The following is a 16,077-nucleotide window of genomic DNA, read 5'->3' on the forward strand; positions in this document are numbered from 1 at the left end:
CTACAAAAGGGATAAACCTTGCAAACTTTATTTAGGACTTGTCATCAATGTTAACATCATCAGCGATAAGTCATGTTCACAACATGTACCACTGATATCATGTGACAAGAAGAACACTTCACCTTAGTGGTATTGCTCTCTAAAAACTATAACTTCATTCTAATCATGAGAGAACATCAGAAAATCACAGTTGAAGGACATTCTATGAAATACCTGACCAATACTCCTCAAAACCATCAAGGTCATCGAAAACAAGGAAAGAAAGAGAGCTTGTCACAGACCAAAAAAGATTGAGGAGACGTGACAACTAAATGCAAGAAGAGGAAAAGGATATTGTGGAAAAACTAATGAAATCTAAATAAAATCTGAAGTTGAACAAATAATATTGTGCCAATCTAGGTTTGTTAGTTTTACAAATGTACCATGGTAGTGTAAGATTATATTCCAGGGAACATTAGGCAAGAGTTTTGTTAGTTTTCTATAGCTGCTATAACAAATTACCACAAACTTGGAAGCTTAAACAACACATATTTCTTCTTTCACAGTCTGCAATCCAAAAATCCAAAGTCAGTTTCCCTGGACAAAAATCAATGTGTTGGGAGAGCCATGTTCCCTCCATAGACTTTAAAGGAAAATCCATTTCTTGCCTCTTCCATCTTCTGGTGGCTGCTGGCCTTCCATGGTCTGTGGTAACATCACTTCAATCTCTGCTTCCAAGGTCACATTGCCCAATCCTCTTTTTTCTGTGGTCAAATCTCTCTGGCTCCCTCTTATAAGTATACATGGGAGTGACTTTTTGGTCCATGCAGATAATCCCTGATAAAATCCCTAACTTAATCATACCTGTACAGTCCTTTTAGGCCATATAAATTAACATTGGAACATTCCAGGAGTTAGGATGATCTTTTGCAGACTGCCACAGGGTTACATTGAACATTCTACAATGTTTTTGAAAATTTTTTATAATTCTAAAAAAAATTCTAAAATTAAATAATTATTTAAAATAATAATTAGAAATGGTTCCAAGAAGAGAAACATCACCATAAAGGTAGAAGTGAATATTTGTGTTATATTACACTGCCTCATAAGTACCAGCATGAGAATATTAGCATATTCAAGCATGATATTACAAATATTGAAATATTGAAGCCTCTTATTGTATAGAGACAACAAATTAGACAAGGGTATACATTTGTGTGGGTAGTTTTTGCATAGCATAGTGCTCCCTGAGGATCAAAATTAAAACCATGAAGATCGTGCATTATACTAGCTTATTGAATGTACGTTATCTTTATTAATGACAGATATTGTCATGTTTATATTCTTTATAGATATTGAGAATCATTTTAGTTAATTATATTTCCTATGTATGAAGTAATTTTCAAACATAATCAGTTACTAAACCTTTAAATAATCTCATATTTAATGTCTCTTTATGATTTACTAAATAGTATTTATTTCATGTGTTGCTTGTCACTTAATGAGACATCACTTCTAAGTAAAAATTGTGAGACAGTTTCAGATGATTCTCTTGATTATGGAATCCAGGAAATCATTGTGTCCAAACACTGGAGTGCAAGCAGTGAGTGAGAACGTAGGTAAAAATATTTCAGGAAAGGAAAAAATTAGCTGTGCGTCTTGAAATGAATGATACATCTATCTAGAAGGTTTATATTACAGATTATATGCTATAATCATCAATGGTTTAAAGATTCAACATATTGATACAGTTGAACTCAAAGCTTAATTATTTTACTCATTCATTTAACAAATATGTATTGAGAATCTGCTATGAAATAGACACTCATGCATCTACTGAGGATCTTGTTGCAAACAAAGATAAAGCCACTGCTTTCATGCAGTTTAAATTCTAGTTGGGGAAGATAGATAACAAACAAATGAACAAATAAATATACAACAGGTGATGGTTCATAAGGACTGTGAAAGACAACAGACTGAAAGGACGGTGTATGTGGTGAGTAAAGAGTGGCTATTTAATAAAGATGGTCAGGAGAGAAATCTATCATAGAGTGACATGTAACCAAAGACCATAATGGAGTAAGGAACATTCCACACAGGGAAGAGCAAGTACAAACAACCTGCGGCAGGAACATGTTTGGAGTTCGTCAGATTGTGAACAAATGGGAAAAAAATCAGTGTGAATGAAGTAGGGTAAAAGAATGAGGGAGTAATAAAAGATAATTTAAATCCACAAAAATAAACATGAAATATCAGAATTAACAATGTCAAAAATTTCCAGAAGCAAAATGTACGACGTTATTGATTTTCAGTGAATTTTTTAATAGTGTGAAGGAAGTAATATCTGAAGACATTAAAAAAATACTTTTATTCTTCCTCCATTTTTCTTATACTCTGGATATATTATCATTTTGAAAATTGTAATATGACATGGTGGTTCTATAAAATGACTCAGTCAAAACAGAAATATGAATTCATTTAAGATGCTGTATTTATGTATCTTTCAAAAAAATGTGCCCCCAAAAAGCACATAATTTTATTTAAAAGTGTATCACTTTTATTCTCAAATTAAGACTCTTAGAATAGCCTTAAACTAAAGAAATAAAAAATATAGACATAAATTTATATTCTAATATATGACTTAAATATTTAAATTAGTATTATTATTAAAAATTAGCAACATTCTATTTAATTCCATCAAATTTCCCATTCAAATGTGTGTATCCTACATGCCCTTTGTTCATGATTTCATTGTGCCCCATTTTACGCGTATTTGTATTGATGTGGTAGAAAAAAAAGCATGTAGAATAAGTGAATAAACTAATATCCTTAATAAGAGTTTTGAGAAGCAGAACCCAAGACATCTTAGCCATTTTTGTTTAGGTATTATATTTCTGGACACAATATTTCCTTTTTTTCAGGACAAGAGACTTTTGAATAGATAAGAATCTCACTTTAGGAACTTAGTTTCACTGTGGCCTTAATGAAACTAATTTACTGCACATTATACAATGTTAAAAACACAATCCTAAAGATAATTTTGCCTCTAAAATGACCTTCATGAATGCACTCTTCACCTCTTTGTTCCTCAGGCTATAGACCACAGGGTTGAACATGGGGATGATCATAGTATAGAACACAGATGCCATTTTGTCTGTATCCATAGAATGTCTAGAGCTGGGCTGTAAGTACATGAAGATAATAGTTCCATAGAAGATGGAGACTGCAGTGAGGTGGGAGGCACAGGTGGATATAGCTTTCTGATATCCTGCAGCTGAGTGCATCTTTAGGACGGTGATGAATATGAATACATAGGATATCAAGATAACCAGGAGAGCAAAAAAGATGTTGAAGCTCACCACATAAACAAGAACCAGCTCACTCAAATGCCTATCAGAGCAAGAAAGAACCATGACTACTGGAACATCACAGAAAAAGTGATGGATCACATTGGACATACAGAAAGAAAGACTAAATGTATCTCCTATGTGGATGGAGGCGTTCAGGAAACCACAGACATAGGAGCCAATGGCCAGGCATGCACACACACCTGTTGTCATGGTGGTGCTATAATGTAGGGGTTTGCACACTGCTGCATAGCGGTCATAAGCCATTGAGACCAAGAGATAATTTTCTACAGTGGCAAATGCTACAAAAAAGAACATCTGAGTAGCACATGCATTGTAGGAGATGACCTTGTTTACTGTAATAAACCCAGTCATGACTGTGGGAGTGACAGCTGAAGAGTAACACAAGTCTACCAGAGACAGGTTACTGAGGAAAAAGTACATGGGAGTGTGGAGATGAGAGTCCAACAGAATCAACATGATAATCCCCAAATTCCCAATCAGAGTGATGAGATAGATGACGGTGAACATTATAAAGAGGGGGACCTGCAGTTCTGGGTCATTGGTTAGTCCTAGGAGGATGAACTGTGTCACTTCTGTACTGTTCTTCATCAATGTTGAGAATCACAAAATTCTCTGTGGTTGTGAGAAGATAGAAATGGAGTGATAAAGAAACCTAAAATGAAAAGTGTACATACAATAATTATTATTTAATTATAGCAATAACTTTTATTTCAAGATTCTCCAGGTAAAAATGGGCTTGACAACAAAACTAAGTGCATTAATTATGTATAGATTTACGTACTGTTGAATCTGAGGGTCTTCATGGATCATTTCCTCAATTTTTAAAGTTTATAAGTCTATAAACTCAGATATAGAAAATTAAATAACTTGTCTAATGGCTTGTCCAAAATGAATATATCTGCCAATTCACTTTTCCCAAGCCTTGTAAAAGCATATTTACCTGTTGCTCACTTGCCAGGGGCTACTCTAGATGCTTTAAATGTATACTCATTATATCCTCTCAAGAACATTAGGAGTTTGATTTGTTATTACGTTCTTTTAAATGATGATGCACAAGAGGTTGAGTAATTTTTTTGTATTTTAACGAGTGTTAATTGACAAGCCATCCTTTGAACCCAAGCCAATCTTTGAACCCACAGTGAGTGGTTTCTAAGTTCAGTGATCTTAACTGTATTCAAAGCAAATTGAATTTAAATCAATTTATAATTTCTCACTGTCTCCATTGGTCCAAACTCAGTATTTGGATTTTGCAGTGAAGTAACTGAGATGTGTGCATAACAGATGTAGTAGGATAACTGGACAGTAGGGGCACGTACAACCAGCAGAGGCAATTCTGAAGAGAAGGCAAGGATTTAGTATAGAGCTTGGGCTCTGGGATGAGGTGCGTATCAGACCTCCCATTTACTACCTAGCAGTCATTAATCCTTACCTAACTCATCTGAACATCATTTCCATCTACAAGATTAAGACAGTAATGAGACATACTTTAGAGTATTATTGTGAAAATTAAATAAGGTAATGTATTAAGAAAACAATAAAATGCTGGATGTTTAGCATAGTCTGATGAGCGCTAGCTATGCATTATTGTTAGGATGGAATGATTGTCTTTACATTGATTTGGGAAAAATGGGTGGTGACCTGCAGGGCTTCAGGTATGTGTGAGTTTTGAAGTCTTGAAGACTTCCTCTTCAACTTGCCTTTTTTCACACACTAGAGGAGGAACTTAGATTTTCCGTGCTCTCAAGTGTTTCTCAGTCTGTCCTTGTTTCGCCCATACAATTGGCTGTTCCAGAAATTCCATGTGAGCATTCTTTTGCTTAATTTCTCCCTTGAAATCCATATTTTCGCTTAAAAGAGTCCCTTTTTCTTAAACTCATTCTTTCACTACTGTCGTCTCATAGCAGAATCACAGAGATCAAGGAATGAAAGTTCCTTGTTTGTGGGCGTCTTTAGCCTGTGGATCTGTTTTGGTGGCAAGCACTGTGTTGTAAAATATTTTATGTGAATCTGTTCTTGTGTAGGAACGGTATTTTAAATCTTTTTATCTGAATTGGAAGCCTTTGGAGGGGCATCCGTCTTCTGCTAACTACTAACATCTTCTTCCTAAAACTTTTCCAACTTCACTTTACAAGCCTATCCCGTGAAGACATTATGTTTGCCAATCTTAACACGTGACCACTTTTAACATATAGTGAAATTTAGAACCAATAAGGGCTTTATATATAAGTGTGTGTGTGTGTGTAAGGTAGGTAGTATTATTATTTCTACTTTACCACTAGGGATATTGAGGATTTGAGAAGTTATGTGATGCTCTAAAATTACACAGCTAGTATGAGAAAGAGTTAAGATTCAAGAGTTAAACCCACTTTCCCTCTAATCAAAAGTCTATGCTTTTAGCCAATCACTGTTAACATGTGTACATGTGCTAATAATACTAAGCATGAGATTATAGGGGAAAGTTTAAAATGCAGTTTGGATCTTGTTAATGCATATTAGACACTTTTGTACTTTAAAGATCATTTCACGCCTCTGCTTTTTTAATTTGTTTGTTTTTTTTTTACCTCCAATGAGAGGCCCATATATAATGAACACGATGAAATTACCACTTGATCAATCAGAGAATCATCTATGTTATTTTTTTGCTCATATCTTTAGGAAAGCAGGATGATGTTTCATAAGTATCAGTAAACTCCCTAACGATGGAAGTTTTGACATTTATACCCCATTCTCACCTCAGTATTTTAGAAAAACACTGAAAATATCTATTTATGTTCTCAAATAACTTGAAGTAAGTATATCTGCCCCACTGCTTTTGCATAAATTAAACTCCTCACTAAAAATGTTATGGAAAAAAGATGCTTACCTGTATGCTGGGAGAGAAGGAACAGTAAAGTCTGAATAGTGAATCTGAAATCAGAATATCAGCTGTTGAATAATGCATAGATACTATTAGGGGAGCTCTCTCTCAAGAGATGTTCATAAGATTCCCAGTTCTCTAAGGCAGGGAAAAATGGCAGAAAGAGTAGTAACATGGTTCAGTTCCTGAACCTACCATGCATTCTTTCTGCACCCTCAGAGGAATCACTTACCTCCTTGAATACAACACAAATGAGGGAAATTTCATAGAACATCTCACAAGAGGTTATCAAAGTCTTTTGATGTAGTTTTTATCTTGGGGTGTTTTCTTTGGCCGTGGTGGAAGGCTCATAGCAAATCCTCCGGTTGGGAGAAAGCCTGCATGTACTAACAACTACTAGCATTTAGATGAATAAATGATAACCAGATGAGGTTGGCATGCAGTCTAGTCCCTCTGAAATGATGTCACCTTGAGTCTCATTTGGATTTCAAATGCTAATACATGGGCACCATGAGAGAATAATAGAGACGTGGACGCTATGGGAACGTCCCCCATGAGAGCATTTACTGCTTCTCATCACACTTCTCTAGAGAAGAAGCAATTAAACTGCTATGGAGACCAAGCTGGTTATTTTCATTGTGCACACGTTTTTGTATTACTTGTTTTATTTATTTTCTCATTTTTTAGTTAATGTATATAAGCATACAATAATATTTATACTTTAATGTATGGTTCTAAGAATTATGTCAAATTATGGTCATGTAACTCCGCCACAATCATCTACACAAATTACCCTAAGTTTCTTTTTGGTAAATTTCTTCTCCCACCAGTGCACTGTCCCTAGCAAAAACTAAACTGTTTTTGTGAAAAACATTTGCCTTTACAAGAATAGCCTTAATTATAATTCTAGAATAAGCAGTCCTTGAGTCTGGAGTCTTTCACTTAGCATGACGCATTTGAGGTCCATCCATATTGTTACTTGTATAATTGTGGAATCTTTTTCATTGCAGAGTATCATTCCATTACATGGACATTACAGATTGTATGTCTTATTCCGCAGTCGAAGAACATTTGTGTTTATTCTAGTGTTTGGTGATTACAGACAAACTTGATGTAAACTTTTGCTTAAAGATTTTTGTGTGAACATAGGTTTTCATTTCATTTGGGTAGATACCTACAGGTTGGATCATTTGGTTATATGGTAAGTATACATTTATTTGAATAAGAAACTGCTAAACTCTTTTCTGAAGTAGCTATACCATTTTAAATTCCCAGCAACAATGAGTTCAAATTGTTTTATATCCTTACAGAACTTGGTATATTAAATTTTTAATAATTTAGTTTCGCTATTATTTTTACTCTTTCTCAAAGATATCTCAAGAAGTTTTTTAAGGGAATCTTTTTCTTTAAACTCCCGCCTAACTTACCACCACAGTTCTGTCCTTGGAATGTTTTTTTCCAACAAACAAGATAGATCCAATTTTCCTTTGTACATTCACCTCTGAGTCCACACTCCTGAGAAAACTTATCACACTTTTATTAGAATAGGCAAGTTTCGTGGTTACAAATGTGTTCTGTGCATTTAGGTTGCTTTCCCTAAAATTTGGGTGAGTGATTTAGCCTCATCGAATTTCAGCTTCCTTCTGTAAGGAAGAAGAGAATAATATTATAATGTCATCCTGATAGTTTCATCAAGAAGACTACCAAATGACATAAATACAAAGCTTAATGAAATGTCTAGCACATATCAGGTGTTCCATAAGGGTAAGTATTAATATTTATTATTTTTAAGAATTGATATTCATAGGTCACAAATATAGTGGTGCTTATACAATCCATCCATTTCCCCACAAGTGCCTGCCCCATTGCAGTTAGGAAGAAAAAATGTAATAGTTCTAGACAATGGACTGTGCAAGAAATTGATATGTTGCTTGAAGAATACATATTACCCTCCAGTTGTCTCCTCTCCTGCCACAGTGATTTAGTAGGTATAATGTTACTGCAGTTGCAGCTATAGATGGTAAATCTTCATCAGCCTGTGTCTTTGAGTGACCACATAGAGAAAGCCCCCACGTCACCCGTCAACCTTCATACACATGGTAGCCTAAGTGAGAAATAAATATTTAGGAGGCTGAATAATAGCTCCCCAAATTATCAGATCCTATTACTTGGCACCTGTAAGTATAATCCTATACGGCAATGACTTTGCAGTTGTGATTAAGATAAGTTTTTTGAGATTGGAGATTAATCTGGATTATTTGGGGGGTCCTAAATGCAATAACCACACCCCTATAAGACATAGACAAGAAAAATGGTAGATTAGAGTATTCCAAAGGCCTGTCACTCCATAGAAACAACAAAAAAGTAAGAAGATACTGTCAGAAACAACTTTGTTAGAACTCTGGAAAATAGTCAAAAGTTTACAAAAACTCAGTGAATGCTGAGTCAAGTTCACTGATTCTTTATTCTGCTTAATCAAGTGTGATTATAAAGCTCTCTTGAATTTTTCAGTTCAATTCTGAACCCTTCAGCTTCAGAATTTCTGTTGGGTTCTTTCTCATTGTTTCCGTGTCTTTGTTGAACTTCTCATTTTGTTCATGTATCAGTTCCTGAATTTGTTTAGTTGTATATACGTGTTCCCCTGTAACTCACAAAGCTTCTTGAAGATAATTATTTTGAATTCCTTTTCTGGCAATTCATAGATCTTCATTTCTTTGGGTTCAATTACCAATTCATTTTATTTATTTGTTTTTGTTATGTCATACTTCCCTAATTTTTCATGTTCCTTGTAGCTTTTGTTGTCTGTGCATTTGAAGAAACAATCAACTCTTCCAATCTTTATGGACTGGCATTACAGGGAAAGGCTTTCACCAACCAGCCTAGACAGAGATTCTGAGAGATTCTTAAGCCTTTTTTAAGAATGTGTACACACCACTCCTCTCTGTCTCTCCTGGAGGAGAAGTCTCATGTTTGTGAACCTTCTCCCAATCTCATGAAACTGTTCTGGGTGCAGTAAAATATTTGCTCCTTTTCTAAGACAGTGCACTGATAGGCAAGGCCATTGGACACACACTCCACTCTTCTCCCTTACTCCTGGGAAAAAGATTCAGGGTGTGCGCCCTCTCCAGTACCACAGAACCATGTCAGTTGCAATAAACCACCCACCTCTTTTTCCTGGGGCAATGCATTATGAGGCTGGGATGTTGGATACACACTCTCCCTCTGCCCTCCTCCTGTGGATGAAGTTTCAGGATTGTGTGGCTTCTCCCAATCTTACAGAGCCATGCTGGCTGCAGTAAGCTGCCTGTCCCTTTTCCAAGGGTAGTACATTGAAAGTCTAAGGACTTTGGATGAATGCTCCACTCTCTCTTTTCCCTGAGGGAGAAATCACAGGCCAAAGCTCTGTCTCTCAGACCTGAGCTGTGCCTGCTTGAAGGAGGGGCTGACATGGGTAAAATGAAATTGCTCTTTTCCTCTGTTTCAATGTGGCTATTTTCAGTTTTGTGCTCATCTTAGGTATTGCAACTTCTTAACTGAATTTTAGACGTCTAATGAAGAAATTCTGGTCCTTACATTATCCTAGATTGGTATATCTGTGTGAAGATGAGAGCTGGGACTTCCCATTCTTCATATTGGTGACATGGCTCTAATAAATCACTTTAATTGAATGAAGGAAGAAAAAGACATGATAATCTCATGAATTCAGAAGAAGCATTGGAAAAAATCTTATGTGCTCTTTCAGTTTCTGGTTCTGCATATAAGGAGCTTATAAGTCACCACTCCATCCCAACAACAAGTGAAAATTGAACAGACTGAAAAATCAACAAACTCTTCTAGGATTTATAAGAGAAGTAAGGATACAGCGCAAAACACTACCCTCAAGATTGGAGAGACACACAAGTGACTACAGGGAATCATGGCTTACTGGAGGAGATACTCTTGAGCAGAAAATGTCAAGGGAACTAGCAGGATGGTAGGAAAATCTAAACTATATGACAAATTGTTGGAGGCTCAGTGTGGACCTCTCTGAGAATTAAAGACTGTGGGGGACCCAGGGATCGAAGGTTCTCCACAATTTTGTGAAATTTACTTCCAGGAACTCAACCAGGTTCTCACAGTAAATACCACTGAAAAATTCCCTTGTGTGTCTTGCAGAGGAAGGAGGAAAGGAATCATTTTGAAATATGTCACAGCACTCTGTTTTTCTTAATAAAGCCTGCCCTCAGGAAAAACTAGTTAACCAGAGCCTAACCTGCTGGTGTTATATCAGAGCCTTACTGACCTGGAGCAATGGAAATACCCAACTCCACCCTACTCTAGCCATCCTCTCCCACCTGAGGGGGGTGCAAAAAATGGAGAAACAATTGTGAAGTTCACAGTCCATAGGTATAGGCTCACTAAAAGACTAAGACCTGATCATAGGACTATACACCACGTTCCCTCCCCCACACCTCACACCACATTACTTAAAGACTATTTACAGTAGTTCCTTTTACCTGGTACATCATGTCTGGATATCAAGAAAAATTACAGTAATACCAAAAAGCAAGAAACAGAATTTGAATAGACAAGGAAAACATCATAACTAGATGTGATAAGGAGATTGGAATTATCAGACAAGGAATTTAAAATTACTATGATTAATATACTAATGGCTATAATGGATAAAGTAGATAGCCTGCAAGAATAGATGGGAAATGTAAGCAGAGAGATGGAAATCCTAGTAAAGGCCCAAAAAGAGACTCTAGCAATAAAAACTTTGTAACAGAAATAGAGAATGCCTTTGATTGTCTTGTTAGTAGACTAGACACAGCTAAGAAAAGAATCTTTTAATTTGAGGATATAGCAGTAGAAACCTCCAGAACTGAAAAGTAAAGAAATAAAGACTGGAAAAAACAAAAAAGAACAGTTTATTCTAGGACTGTGGGAAAACTACAAAAGGTGTAACGTATGTGTAATGGGAATAACAGGAGAATAAAGAGAGAAAAAACAGAGAAAATATTTCAAACAATAATGACTGAAAATTTCCCCAAATTATTGTCACACACTAAGCCACAGATTAGGAATCTCAGAGAATCCCAAGCAGAATAAATAACAATAAATACATAAATACATGCATAAATAAATAAATAAAACTACACCTAGGTATATCATTTTCAAACTATAAAAAAATCAAAAATAAAAATATATTAAAAGAGGCTAGTGTTACAAAACACTTTACCTGTAGAGGAACAAAGATAAGAATTACATCTAACTGCTCCTCAGAAACCATGCAATTAAAAATAGATTGGAGTGAAACATGTAAAGAATTGAGAGAAAAACCCAACCAATATGCCACAATTTAATCTGTGAAATTATCCTTCAAAAGTGAATAAAAAATAAAGACTTTCTCAGACAAACAAAAATTGAGAGAATTTGTTGCCAGTAGACTACCTTGTAAGAAATGCTAAAAGGAGTTTTTCAGAGAGAAGGAAAATAATACAGGTCAGAAATTTGAATCTGTGTAAAGAAAGGAAGAAAATTAAAGAAGGAATAAGTGAAGACAAAATTAAAACTTTTATTTTTCTTATTCTTAAATAAATGGAGAGATATTCCATGTTCATGATAGGAATACTTAGTATCATCAAGATGTCGATTCTTCCTAACTTGATCTATAGATTAAGTCAATCTGTAGATTCAGTGCATCCCAATCAAAATCCCAGCAAGTTATCTTGTGGATATCAACAAACTGCTTCTAAAGTTTATGTGGAGAGGCAAAAGTCCTAGAATAACCAATACAGTATTGAAGGAGAACAATGTTGGAAGACTGACACTACCTGACTTCAAGACTTCCTATACAGCTACACAATCAAGACAGTGTGGTACTGGTGAAAGAACAGACGAATAGATCAATGGAACAGAATAGAGAGCCCAGAAATAGACCTACATAAATACTGTCAACTAATCTTTGACAGAGGAGCAAAGGAAATAAAATAGAACAAATGGTGCTGGAACAATTGAATATAGACATGCAAAAAAATGTATCTAGACACAAATCTCACACCCTTTATAAAATTAACTTAAAATGAGTCAGAGACCTAAATGTAAAACGTAAAACTATAAAACTCTTATAAGATAGCTTAGGAAAAGAATTGGACGACCTTGGGTACGGTGATGACTTTGTAGATAGAACAATAAAGGCATAGTTCATGAAAGAAATAATCAATAAGCTGGACTTCATTAATATTAAAAACTAATGCTTTGTGAAAAACAATGTGAAGAGAATGGGAAAACAGGCCACAAACTGGGAGAAAATACTCGCAAATGACATATCTGATAAAGGACTCTTATCCAAAATATAGAGAGAATGTTAGAACTTAACAATGAGAAAACAAACAACTCAATTATAAAATGGGCCAAAGACTTTGACAAACAGTAGATACCACTACACACCTATTAAAATGGCCAAAATCCCGAACACTGACAACACCACAGGCTGGTGAGGATGTGGAGCAAAAGGAACTTTCATTTGTTGCTGATCAGAATGCAAAAAGGGACAGCTACTTTGGACATTTCTTAAGAAACTAACCATACTCTTACCATACAATCCAGCATCCTCCTTGGTATTTACCCAAACGAGTTGGAAACTTATGTCCATACAAAAACCTGCACATGAGTGTCTCCAGTACCTTTATTCATAATTGCCAATACTGGAAGCAACCAAGATGTCCTTTATTAGGTTAATGAATAAATAAACTGGTACAATTATTCAACACTAAAAAGAAATGAGCTCTCACGACATGAAAAGATATGGAGGCACTTTAAATGTATTTTGCTACACGAAAAAAGCCAATCTGAACAGGCTATATACTGTATGGTTCCAACTATATGACATTCTGGTAGAGGCAAAACTATGGAGACAGTAAAACGATCAATAGTTGCCAGGGGTTAGGTGATGAGAGAAACATGACTACGTGGAGCACAGAGGGTTTTTAAGGCAGTGAAAGTACTGTGTATGGTACTGTAATGATGGATTCAAATCATTATGCATTTGTCTAAACCCATAGTATGTACAATACCAAGAGAGAACCCTAAAGTAAGCTATGGAATTTGGGTGATTATTTTATCTTTTTGAAAATTGTAATGTGAACATGTTGATTCTACAAAATGACTCAGTCAAGACAGAAATATTGGTTCATTTAAGATCTAATGTTTAAGTTTCTCTTAGTAAAATGTGCCAAAAGGGTACATACTTTCACTTAAAAGGATGTGAATTTTTTCTCCTATTCAGAACTGTAGAATAGTTATTCAACAAAAGAACTAATGATTAGACATAACTTTACATTTAATATCTCAATTAACTACTTAAATTATTTTCATTAAAAACTAGCCACACTCCATTTACCTCTGAAAAATTTCCCACTCCAATATGTATATGCCCGCATAGGGCTTGTTTGTTATCCTATTTAACGTGCATGTTTGCATTGGCATGTGGTAGAGAAAACATAAATGGTACAAGTGAATAAATCAAATATCCTTAGTAAGGTTTGACAAGCAGGTCCCAAAACTTCTAAGGCTCCTCTTTAGCCATCCTTATTCAAGTATTATATTTCTGAATATGTTTTCTTTTTACTAAACAACAGACTTCTGAAGAGATAAGGAAGTCACCTCAGGAATTTAAATGCAGTGTGGGGCTTAAAAAATAACTCACTGCATGTGAAAAGTCTGAGAGGAATGAAACACAGTTATTGTGCATACTACAATGTTAAAATCCCAACCTATAGAAAAATTTGCTTCTCAACCACCTTTTTGAATGCACACTTGACCTCTTTGTTCCTTAGGCTGTAGACCACAGGGTTCAGCATGGGAATGACCACAGAATAGAACACAGATGCCGTTTTGTCTGTGTCCATGGAATGGCTGGAGCTGGGCTGTAAATACATGAAGATGACCGTTCCATAGAAGATAGAGATGGCAGTGAGATGGGAAGCGCAAGTGGACAAAGCCTTTTGGTGCCCCTGAGCTGAGTGCATTTTCAAGATGGTTATAAATATGAATAGGTAGGAAATCAATATAACCAGAAGAGCAAAAAAGACATTAAAGCTTGACATAAAAACAAGAAACATCTCACTAATGTGCTTATGAGAGCAAGAGAGAGCCATGATAGCTGGAACATCACAGAAAAAGTGATGGACCATATTGGACTTACAGAAAGAAAGACTACATATGTCCCCAACATGGAAGGAGGCATTCAGGAAACCACAGATAAAGGAGCCTATGGTCAGACAAGCACACACACTTGTCGTCATGGTGGTGGTGTAATGTAGAGGTTTACACACTGCTGCATAGCGATCATAGGCCATTGATGCCAACAGGTAACTCTCCACAGTGGCAAAGCCCACAAAAAAAATTTGAGCAGCACATGCATTGTAGGAGATGATTTTGTCACCTATAAGTAACCCAGCCATGACTTTGGGAGTAACAGCTGAGGAGTAACCAAAGTCCACCAGAGACAGATTATTAAGCAAAAAGTACATGGGAGTGCGGAGTCGAGAGTCCAAGAAAATCAAGATGATCATCCCCAGGTTTCCAACCACATTGACGAGATAAATGAGCATGAAAATGATAAATAGGGGGACCTGCAGTCCTGGGGCATTGGTTAGTCCTAGCAGGATGAATTGTGTCACTTCTGTCCTGTTCTCCATCAATGTTATTTGAGAATCATGAGATGTCCTGTAGTAATGAGAAATAAAGGGGAAAATGACAAAGAAAAAAGAAATTGTAGTGAAATTGAAATGTATCAATACCATGTGCATTATTTCATTAATATTTTGTACTTCAAAATTATCCTGATCTAACGTTAAGAGCTTTACATATAAATGTGTGTATGTGTGTACAATAAGTAGTATTATTATTTTTATTTTACCATGAAAGGAATTAGGGATATGAGAAATTGTGTGTTATTCTACAATTATATCATTAGTATGAAGAAGATTCAAGATTCGAGATTGAAACTCAGTTTTGACCTAATCAAAACCTGTGTGCTTTTAGCTACCTCACTGTAAGCATATTTATTATTATTTTTTGTGTTACCTTATTTCTTTTTATTTTTAAACTTTATTTACTTTTTTATTTTAGTAACATTGGTTTATAACATTATATAAATTTCAGATGTACATCAGTATATTTTGATTTCTGTAGAGATCACATCATGTTCACCACCCAAAGACTAATTACAATCCATCACCGAACACATGTACCTAATCATCCCTTTCAACCCCCTCCCTCCACCCTTCCCCTCCGGCAACTGGTAACTACTAATCCAATCTCTGTCTCTGGGTGATTGTATGTTGTTGTTTTTATCTTTTGCTTATTGTTGAGATCAGATGGTCTTTGACTTTCTCCCTCTGACTTATTTTGCTTAGCGTAACACCCTCAAGGCCCATCCACGTTGTCACAAATGGCTGGATTTCATCGTTTTCCTATGGCACTGTCAGCATAGTTAAAGGTGCCAGTAATAATAAGGATGAGATTATGGGGAAAAGTTTAAACTGCAAGTCCATCTTGCTAATTGATTTAATTCTCTTTGTAGTTTAAAGAATGGTCACTTCATACTTAACACTTTTTTTTTTTTTTTTTACCTCCAGTAGGACACCAACTGATAGTGAACAAGGTGAAATTACCACCTACCCAATCCGAGCATCATCTATTTTATTTTTTTATTCATCTTCTTTAGGGAAGCAGCAGGATATTTCATAAGTATCACAAAACTCCCTACTATTGGAAGTTTTGACATTTATACTTCAGCTCAACTCACTGTTTTAGAAAAAAATGTTCAAATCATCTATTTCTGTGCTCAAACAACTCATAGTATGAATAGCTCCCCCACTG

General features: G+C 35.6%; 2 protein-coding genes across 2 annotated transcripts; both read right to left on the reverse strand.

Annotated features, from left to right (window-relative positions):
* Positions 1-2,993: 2,993 nt before the first annotated feature.
* On the reverse strand, positions 2,994-3,938 carry LOC101398624 (olfactory receptor 5B3-like). Its single transcript, XM_014793119.2, has one exon. The coding sequence runs from the start codon at positions 3,936-3,938 to the stop codon at positions 2,994-2,996; it is 945 nt and encodes a 314-aa protein (XP_014648605.2).
* A 10,026-nt stretch (positions 3,939-13,964) lies between these two features.
* LOC106799979 (olfactory receptor 5B2-like) lies at positions 13,965-14,894 on the reverse strand. Its single transcript, XM_014793178.2, has one exon. It carries the CDS (start codon positions 14,889-14,891, stop codon positions 13,965-13,967), a length of 927 nt encoding a protein of 308 aa, XP_014648664.2. The 5' UTR covers positions 14,892-14,894.
* Between the last annotated feature and the right edge of the window lie 1,183 nt (positions 14,895-16,077).

The sequence above is a fragment of the Ceratotherium simum genome, chromosome 34 (genome assembly GCF_057802395.1).
Source record: "Ceratotherium simum simum isolate JZ-2026a chromosome 34, ASM5780239v1, whole genome shotgun sequence".
In the NCBI taxonomy this organism is placed as follows: domain Eukaryota; kingdom Metazoa; phylum Chordata; class Mammalia; order Perissodactyla; family Rhinocerotidae; genus Ceratotherium; species Ceratotherium simum.

Bases quoted from the DNA above. Each gene is read 5' to 3' on its own strand.
- LOC106799979 (XM_014793178.2), bottom strand. From the start codon at position 14,891: ATGGAGAACAGGACAGAAGTGACACAATTCATCCTGCTAGGACTAACC.
- LOC101398624 (XM_014793119.2), bottom strand. From the start codon at position 3,938: ATGAAGAACAGTACAGAAGTGACACAGTTCATCCTCCTAGGACTAACC.